At 40.0% G+C, this 10,150-nt stretch overlaps 1 protein-coding gene across 2 annotated transcripts in view; it reads left to right on the plus strand.

Annotated features, from left to right (window-relative positions):
• MAML1 (mastermind like transcriptional coactivator 1) overlaps positions 1 to 9,487 on the plus strand; it is a 30,175-nt gene extending 20,688 nt beyond the window's left edge. For both annotated transcript variants that reach the window (XM_044454106.1, XM_044454107.1), the window contains exons 4-5: positions 354 to 468; positions 5,325 to 9,487. In XM_044454106.1, the coding sequence (XP_044310041.1) occupies positions 354 to 468; positions 5,325 to 6,304 (1,095 nt within the window). In that variant the 3' untranslated portion in view covers positions 6,305 to 9,487. The remainder of the gene's footprint in view (positions 1 to 353; positions 469 to 5,324) is intronic.
• The last annotated feature ends 663 nt before the right edge of the window (positions 9,488 to 10,150 follow it).

Consider the following 10,150-nt stretch of genomic DNA (forward strand, 5'->3'; position numbering starts at 1 on the left):
GCACCAGTTGAAAATTTGTTAGTTTTCTTAGACTTTTTAGCTCTTTTATTGTTAAAAAATGTGTTAGTGCATTCTTAAATCTTTGCACTACTGCTGACTTTTATCTTGGTTACTACTTTGATTTTATTCTCTTTTAAATGTACTTTAAAATATGCTAACACAAATAATATTTTAAACTGTGTTAGCATATTGAAATGGTGTAAACAGCCCAGAGAGCATGAGTTAATGGACAGTATAAAAATGTAAATAAATAAATTTAACCTTTACAAGCCTTGCTGAGTACAGAGGGAAATTATGTGTGATGAAATTTGGGTTAGTCCATGTAACACCTTTATATCACCCCTTTTTTTTAGGAGAAGCAAAGACGCCATCAGGAGCAACAACTCCAGAGACATCTCACTCGTCCACCCCCTCAGTACCAAGATCAGACACAGAATCCATACCAACAGCAGGTTGGACAGTTCACAGGTAAATAATCCTATGGGGTTGACTTGCAAAAGATTCCCTGGGAAAAGGGAACTGCTAGCACAGTTCCTTCACATTTTCTGAATGTGATATTAGTTCATTTTAAAATGTTGTTTTGCATCAAGTTTTTGTTTAACATTTGTATGGTGTCCATTAATCTAGATGGATTCTTATTCCTTCACACTGGTTTTAAGTTCTTGAGTTTAAATGTTGCATTTCACAAAAGTCACTGAGGAATCACATCTGCTTCAGTGCACATGCATGTTGGGCATATTTTTACCTGAACACTATTTCATTTCATTTATTTACTATATTTCTATAATGCCCAATAATCAAAGCTGCCTCAATAGTAAAGCTCTGCTAAGGTAAAAGAAAAACTGATGCTGTTGTAATAGTAAATGTTCTGATTTAGTCATGTTACTTTGGGCAGTACCAGGATTGGCGCAAATGCCCATAATTTTATTATACGGGGAACTCAGGAAAACTGAATTAACATATTCTTTCATATAGTGATTGTACATTTATTTATTTATTTATCGATTTATATCCTGCCTTTTTCCTACAAAGGGCTCAAGGCAGCTTACATCATTCTCCTCCTCCATCTTATCCCCACAACAACCCTGTGAGGTAGGTTGGGCTGAGAGTCTGTGACTGGCCCAAAGTCACCCAGTGGGCTCCATGGCTGAGTGGGGACTAGAACCCAGAACGCCTGAGTTCCAGTCCCATGCTTTTAACCACCACACTGGCTCTTCCCATGTTGTTATTCATTTGTTGAAAATTTTCTGCCATCCATTGAGTCTGTCTAGGCTAACTGTTCAATATGAGCATACAGTGGCTGTGAACTAAGAATAATTACCACTTGAATGTTCATTTGAATTCATCCCTGAATTATGACCTGTTGCTTTTTTCTCTCATAAGAACATAAGCACAGAGGAAAAGCCATGTGAGATCAGAGCAAAGGTCCACCTAGCTACCACTCTGTACACACTCCTTCCCCTTGTTTGGTGGTTGTTCACAGTCATGCGAACAAAGGTTTTGTATAGTGCTTCTTTTTCTGTGCAACAGCTTCTCCAGTTCCTGATTTCAAACATATTACATCTTCATACTGCCAAATAGCTTAAGCTAACTAGGTGGTTCACAATGCAAAGTATAAAACACCACAAAATAAATTATACAGATTAACTTTTTTAAAGTTTAACACTATGGTATGAGTAAAAAATAAAAAAACAAAATAAAACCTAACAGCACAAAGATTTAAAATATAGTAACAAATTCAAAACAAGCCGAAAGACTAAAATGCCTGAAAGGATGTTGCCAAGTAGAGCACGTTGTAGGTGACAGAGGAGTCTCTCCTCACGTCAGATTCCACAGCAAAAAAGGCTCTGCCTTGGCAGGGTCTCCCTACAGAGGAACCACTGAGGATGATTGTAGGGTCCAGGCAGAGGTACATGGGAAGGGATGATCCTTCAGGTAACCTGGTCCCAAGCTGTTGAGGGCTTTGATTGTTAATATCAGTGCTTTGAGCTGGGTCCAGACATGGACTGGCAGGCAGTGCAAATGGTACAATACTGGCCTAATAGGATTGTGTGGGCCAGTCCCCGTTCACAATCCTGCTACCCTGCTTTGAACCAGCTGAATTTTCATGACTCTTTTTAAAGGCAGTCCCAAGTATAACACATTGCAATAACCTAACTGAGAGGTTCCTCAAGAATGGATAACTGTAAGCAATCCCTGTCCATATCAGTCTAAGCGGATAAAAAGTGCTCTGGATGTGGCAGGAGTAAAGCAGAGGTGCCAGGACCCAGGCAACAGAACTTAAGGCAAGGCAGGGTCTAAACACAGAGTAATGTCCATAGTAATGTCAGGGGCAGGGTTGTAGTCAAGTAACAGGTTGAAGTCAGAAACCAGGAGGACATAACTGTGCTAGCTAGACTTTCAAAACATTTAGCAGCAAATCTCTAACTCCATATAGCAGGGACTTGTGCATGGCAGGATTCCAATCAGCTGGGTTTAGACAGAAACAGCAGAATCCCACTTGAAAGTAGTGTGAACAAGAGGACAAAGGAGGTGGCTACCTTTTATAGATTAAAAACTTATGGTATTCGGTGCATGCATACAGCATTCTACATAATTAAAAGATATGATTACTAGAATGGTTTTGATACTATTTTCACAGGTGCTGATAAATAATATAGTACAGTGAGCTAGTAAGAAGTATTTCTGTCTGGATGGCCAAGGTCTGGGATCAAAGCATAGGCTCATGACTGCCTTTTGCCTGCAGAAACAATGGCTGATAAGGAACGTTCAAGGCTGCAGATGTTCCTTGTGCCATCTTAATATCAGAAAGGGAAATTCCTTAGCGTCATGAAAGCAGACTGTCAGGGGAACACTAACTAAAGCTCTTTTGTACTATCGTAAGCAACTAAACTTTAATGTGAAGTAAGCCAAGAAATTTGAAGAGATGGAGACCCAGGATTGGCTTTTTTTGTCTCAATAACACAGTGAGACAAGGATGCAGTCATGAACAAGCATCAAGAAACATTAAGACAACAGAGCAAGGAGCAGGTACCTTAAGGCAAGATAACTGGACAAGATTCAGGAGCGGCAAGGCAGGAAGCAGGGAGGGATAACAGGAACCAGGTGCAGCAAGGGTCCAGCAATGTACAGGAATTGAAGCACAGCGAGCAGGAAGACCTGCATTACTGAGGCTGCCACTAGGGGGAAGAGCCAGTTCCCAGCTGGCACTCAGAAGGCTGGGAGCTTCAGAAGGGTCAAGTACTGTGGTGACTGCCCTGGGTCTGGCCACCAGGTGGAGGCCTGGAGCTGCCCAGATGCTAGTACCTGTACATCTATTAATTAATTAATTATTTATTTATTTATTTATTTATTTATTTATTTATTTATTTAGGGAACTTCTATGCCTCCCCATTCACCGAAGCCTCAGGGCGGCTCACAATCTAGTGACAATGCTGCATCCAAGAACAATCCCAAATGATGAACCTGATCCTTCAGGAGGGATGCAGCTTTCTCCAAAAGAGGTTGACCTTCAGTTAGCCAGCCAGACAAGCCATTCATTTAACAGTACCTCCATCTTGTCTGGATTGGATTCTGGTTTATTGGCCTTCATCCAGTCCATTCCATACCCAGTTGTTGGTTCAGAATACCCACTGCCTCATCTGAATTTGATAAAAAGAAGCAGTGAAGCTGGGTGTCATCTGCATATTAGTGACACCTCACTCCATATTTCCAGATCACCTTCTACAGCTTTTTCATGCAAATAGAAGCATCTCATGGTGTAACTATCCAAGCACCACATTCTGAAATCAGCTAAGTAGGAGCAGAACTACTACAATGCAGTGCCTCCAGTTCCTAGCCAGATAGCCTGTCCAGAAGGATATTGTAGCCAATGATAATTAAAGCCATTGAGAGGCATTTGTTGGGTGCTAATAAATGCTTCTGCTGGTATATAACAGAGTAGGTTGTCCTGGTCTCAGACTGCTTCGTTCTCCACTACTACTAAAGTAGCACCAATGCCCCAGTAAATGTTGTCTTCTCTCATTGCTGTTTTGCATTCACCATTAATGTTTTAGTCCCTTCCTGTTTTCCAGTAGGGTTAAAATATGAATATTTCATAACCAGGAAGTTCCTGGGCTGTGTTCAGAAGGTAGCTTCTGTTTCCCTTCTTCCCTGGCAGTCCCTTGCTCCACACAAAACCCTCTCCAGAGGATGGAGGCTTCTGAACAGAGGAAGGCTGTGCTGTTTAGGGTTGCATTGGGAAGAGGGAATTGCTCAAAAATCAGGCAGAGGGATTGTGTGCCAGTGATCCCACTACATGATATTAGGCAGTTCTGTGATCCCATTGCAACCTCATATGACACAGCCCCCACTGTTCAGGAAAGACCACCATCCCTCTGGAGAGGATTTTCAGGGGGTACAGGGGCCTGAAACCAGGGGAGAAATACTGGTTGCATGAGTTGCCTTCTGCCTCCATAACCATTGAATACCATCCAACATGTCTTAATAGGTAAGGACTGGTTCACACAGGTGCTTTTCTCATTGTGGGACATTCACCACACTCCTAACCTGTTCTTTGGCACATTTTTGTGAGTAAACACAGGATAAAATAGTTCTACACTAATACAGCTTTAGAAAATTCCATTATTGGAGCAGCTGAAAAAATATCTGTCATGGTCATGGAAATCATTGCAGCCATATCCGTAAACAGTCCATAAACAATAACACTTTCCTACATGAATATGAGTGCTAGCATAGCCAAGAGTGTCTTGGCTCACATGTAGAGGAATGTGACAGTTTGAATCAATCTTGTATCTGGAATAAATTTAAATTGCTAGAGTTGTAGTTGGAGCAGAATTCTCAATATGCATAGATGGCAGTCTTGAGCTGTCCTCCCAAATACTCCAGTTTATGAAACAGTCCTTATTACTGTGCTTGGTTGTCAGTCTTGTGAGGTATGAATTTGTTTACCAAGGAGTTGTTAAATGGCACAAATGAAATGATTCAAGGAAAGAAGCATGGAAGCTGCCTCTGCTTAATCTTCAGTTGACCCCCCCCCCTTGCATCCCAGCCACCCACATCAAATCTCTGCACATTCAAGAAAGTTCCCATTAGCCAGGAGAGGCTTTTCAGGGGTTGATACGAGGTAGGGGGGAAGCAGGTGGGGAAGTCACCTTCTGCCTTTCCCCTCCTGCCAACACTTGTGAGGACCTAAGCCAATGAATCCTAAATATAGTTACAAAATGCTGCATGCTGCAGTGTATGTGTAATGTGCCTAAACTGATGACAGGTGTTGAACCAATTCTTACTAACAGCAGTGTTAAAAATCTCATTTTGTATTACAGGCTCATCTCCAGCAATGGCAGGGGTGAATAATTTAGGCCAGTCCAACTCCAGTAGTCCACGCATGTTTTCTCAGTCCCAGAACATGATTCAGATTGGAACTGGGCATAGTTCTGTTTCAACAAGCAGCAGTCAGCAGGATAGAGGAGTAACTCAGTATCCTGGCATGCAGAACATTCAGCGAAGTAGTTTGTACAACATGGCATCAAGTATGACACAGATGGTTCCACAGCATGCGAATCCAAGTGCCAATGGACAGCCACAGATGCAAAGACAACCCAATTTGGCTCAGAGCACTACTCTTCCTGCTGGATATGGACAGAGTACCTTAGGAAACACAAACATTTCTCAGCCACACAGTAAAGGAGCACTGAATCCTACACTATCCAAGCCCCAGATGGCAAGAATGCCAACAGCTCTTGGGACCCAAAATCCCTCCTGGCAACACCAAGGTATTTCCAACATGAACAACCAGGCACAAGGAAATACTGGTTTAGGGACATTTACTGCCAGCTCCACTTTCCATATGCAACAGACTCATCTAAAGTTGACCAGTCAGCAGTTTGCGCAAGGGATGCCTCAGGTAAGCCTCAACACCAGCAGGCCAATGGCCTCTATGAACTCAGCTGTCTCTGGACAGATGCTGTCATCCATAGGTGCCCAGCAGAGGACAAACTCATCCTCCCAGCAGCCAGTCCCATCACAACAGGTCTTGCCAGGCATGAGTCAAGCTGTCCCAGATCTGACTTCTTTCAGCCAGAATCAGAGTCAGCAACTGCCCAACAGAACTAATCTGCACTGTAGTCAGGGTTATCCAGTGAGGACAGCCAGTCAGGACATGCCGTTTGCCTACAACAGTCCATCTGGAGGCAATGGACTACAGAGCTTACCCGGAGATACAGATCTCATAGACACCTTGTTGAAAAACCGGACTTCAGAAGAGTGGATGAATGATCTGGATGAGTTGTTAGCGAATCATTAAAATGCGGTTGGGGTTTCCCTCCATGAATATTTTTTTAATTACAAACTATCTTTGGACCAAATACCTGTGGCATTAAGAAGATTCACAGGTACTAGTGGGAATGTATTGGAGCTGCTACCTTCTGGGTTTAACAGCATGAGAAGGATGCACCAATTTGCTAGGAAATAACTTGGTTGTTGTTTTAGCGTGTCTGGAACACTGCACATGAAAATATTCTCTATTAGTTTGGTGTACTTCCCAGCCAGCCCTTCAGAAATTTCACTTTTAACAGTGTTTTGCATTTTGAAGATTTAAGTGCAAACCCATGCAGCGGTGGTGCAGAAAGTTAAGCCAGCATCAAAGACTCCATATATATATTCAGTGTTAAAGTAATCTTTCCTGCAACTACTACTTGACAGATTTTTTAATGCTAATTTGGCCCACTAAGTAGTGAACGTAACACCATACCAACTTTTTATGAGGAAAGAATGTGCAACCCTTGTTCCTTTGCAGGATCTTCTCTCATTTTGAGAGGACAGTCTTCTGGTCAACAGTGATCTGTGTGCCTGCATTCTCAGCAAACAAAATGTGAGCGTTGTCAGTAATCACTAATGGCTATCTGTGCTGTCAGTTGTCAAGTGTTAAAACATGTCCAGTGGTAGGTTCCTGTAGACTTAAACTAGGGGCCTCAGTCTTAATTGGCTTATCGCTTACTAAGCTAAGCAGTTTGCACTCTGCTGTGGAGGGAGGTTGAGCGCTTGATTTTTAGAGGATTTTTTAAAATTGGAGAATCGGACTTAAAATCAACTGTGTGCACTTTTTCAATCTCCTTTCCAGCATTTATTAAAAGAGAGTTGAATTCATCCTCTCTAATTCAGAGGCCATTTATAATTAACAATGTCTTTGTTGTCACACACATGCTGTACCAATAAGAACAGAATCTCTCTTTCTTTTGGTTGAGTATGTGAAGCAAGCCTTGTGCCTTGAAAGTTACTAACATGAAAAGCTGCAATAATGGCACAGGAAGCTGGGTGAGGCATAGTACTTTAATAAAGGTTGTTCCATTGTGAGATTGCCCCACCCTTTGGGGAAGAACAGTGACTTGCTCTCTTTATAAATATGTAGACTAATTTCCAGCAAAGCAGATGCTGCTATTTCATCATGGTCCATGGAGATGTCTTCATGGATGAGTTGGGTCAGTCCCATACAGGGCAAGAAAAAGAGAATTGTTCTTAATGTTTTACCAAAAAAAAAAAAAATCTTCTGCTTGCCAACAAGCCACCTTTTGCCTTAACCTTTAGTTTTTAAAGGTAATAAATTTGAAAGTTGTTTTAGATGCACAGATACCTCTCTGTTCCCTACTCTGGGTTTGGTTTTGTTCTTTAATGAACAGAACTATTTACCTCTTGCTATAAGAATCCTTAATTCATCACATCTACAACAGAATCACAAAATTTCCTTCACATATGGCATATTCAGAGCGTTTCTGCACAAGAAAAGTGTGAAAATTTAAGTTTGGGATATTTTGAGGGGAATGGTAAATCCATAGGAAAGAGATCATATTTTACTGTATCTGCAGTGTTTTTCCTCAAATCTGCACTTTGGAAAAAAAATCTGCTTTAACACTACTTTTTGTATTTAATCTTTCCCGTTGGTTTTGTTTTATGTACTTGCCACCCATGAGCAAGTTTCATATGCTGTGCTAAACAGATTTTTGTATTGTATCTTGATGAACTGTTGATGGGGAATAAATGGTGAAAGCTGCATGTTGACGAGTGGTTCCACTGCTGAATGTCCAAACTGAAGTAATTTGCATTACTTGTATATTTTCTAAGAGGTGCTTAATTTAATGAATGAAAAATAGGTGTTACTGACATTGTAAGTAAATTAGATTATAGTTGAATTTACTAATCCTTTCCGTAAGTCAGCAGTTGAATTAAGTTGTTTCAATGAGCTTGGCTTAATCAAAGAATTGGTCCAAGATGAATGTCAGCAGAAAAATCTCCTTCGACTCTTCATAGCTGCTTTTTTTTGGCCAGGGAAAGTTTGGGTGGGGGGAAGTCAGAAGTAATTGTACTCATTTTGTAAATGTTGGGGAATTTTGCACCAGTGTGCCTTCTTTTTCTTATTGGAGGTACGTGGGACCTCATAGTTCTTAGCTGTCTTGGTTCTACTGATTTCCCCCCTTTGGCACACTGAAAAATAACAGGTTTTATGGAATTTGAGTATTAAATTCTAGATTGATTTCCCAATAAGAATTTAGGTTAAAAGAAAATACCACATTTTAAATTTCTAATGCTACAGTAAGAATTTGATGTCCACTAAGAGACTGATGCCCCCCCTAACTTTATTGTAGTTACATAGGGCTTTGTCAACTGCAGGTTTATACATTTTAACTTCTGTTCAGATATAACATTAAGCAAATTGGAATAGACTACTTTGGACTAGAATATTTGAACAAATCTTTTAAAACTTGGGTTTAATTTTTTTTTTTTTAATTCTAGTACACACAACAGCCCTTTGGTTCCTGTCCATCTGTAATTGTTCAGCTCCTTAAAATACAGCCTTGGTGGAACAATATTAATGTGCTGTTCAGTTATCATTGAGCATGAAGGCTGGGTGGGGAAAGGTTAAGTGCTGTCCTTCAGTCACTTGTAGCAGTTCATACATGAATATATGCACTTCGGCTTTCCATTTGCTGCAGCTTAAGAGCAATAAGAGGTGGCTCCCTGAGCTTTACCTAGCCTGCTGCCTCAGCTTTATTTATAGACAGTGGTCATGGACAGGTGAGGCGGTGTGAAAATGTCACTGTTCGACTTCCACTGGCTTCCACAGACCCCACAACTCAATTGAAAGGGTGCTCAGTTTTCTATTCTACACATTTTCTTTGTGTAAATAAATGTTTACAGTTTTATATTAAATATTGAATAAGAGTTAGATCTTCTGAGTGTATATTTTTTACTTTTTATAGATTTTAAAACTATAATTCTTTATATATATGTTGGGGTGGTTATGATACGTTTTACACTTGTTTAAATTGTGAACAGTTCAAATTTAATGCTAACCCTTTTTGTCATTGAAATGTATAAAGAGCCCATTAATCCAGTCTTTTCTTTAACTACAATTACTGTGGCACACCAAAAAGAAATCTTTTCATTTCTGTTATGTCATTATAAAAAATAAATATTTTGCTAGTGTATTAAACAATTTCTTGTGGTTTTTGAAGCAGCACTTGATTGGAACATAGTCCTTTAATAATCTTTCCTGTGAAAACTGATCCTTTACATTTGCTCCTTTTTACATGATCAAAACCCAGCCTGATTCTCTGTTTTCAGACTGAACCCAGTAATAACAGGAAGACATGACTATCTTTGAAGGACAAGAGTGAAGTATTGATTTGGCTCTGTCAATTGCACATGAAATTTTTACAGGTTAACTTGAGTGGTTATTGTATTATAGCTTTAGTTCTATATTTACTATTTTATTAAAGCAAATTTTATTATTTTCTCAAACTAAAAACAATTATTTAGGACATCGGATATACTGAGTCGACATCACACTCTTTTTTTTTTTTTACATTTAAGAACTATATTCAATTCTACACATAGTCCCGTTTCTCTAACCAATGATAAAAAATATTCCAAGTTTGATAGAAGTACATATCTTCCTTCTCCTTCAAAGACAAAGTCAATCTGTCCATCTCCGTGCAGTCCAAGATCTTTTTTAGAATCAACTCTTCATTAGGTGGCTCTTTGCTTCTCCAATGTTGAGCAAATGCAATCCTCACTGCAGTAGTTATATGTAAAGTCAAATATACAGCTTGCTTATCAAGATTATCAGGAACAATACCTAACAGAAAGACTTAAG

The sequence above is a fragment of the Varanus komodoensis genome, unplaced genomic scaffold (genome assembly GCF_004798865.1).
Source record: "Varanus komodoensis strain SLA01 unplaced genomic scaffold, ASM479886v1 scaffold7_3, whole genome shotgun sequence".
In the NCBI taxonomy this organism is placed as follows: Eukaryota; Metazoa; Chordata; class Lepidosauria; order Squamata; family Varanidae; genus Varanus; species Varanus komodoensis.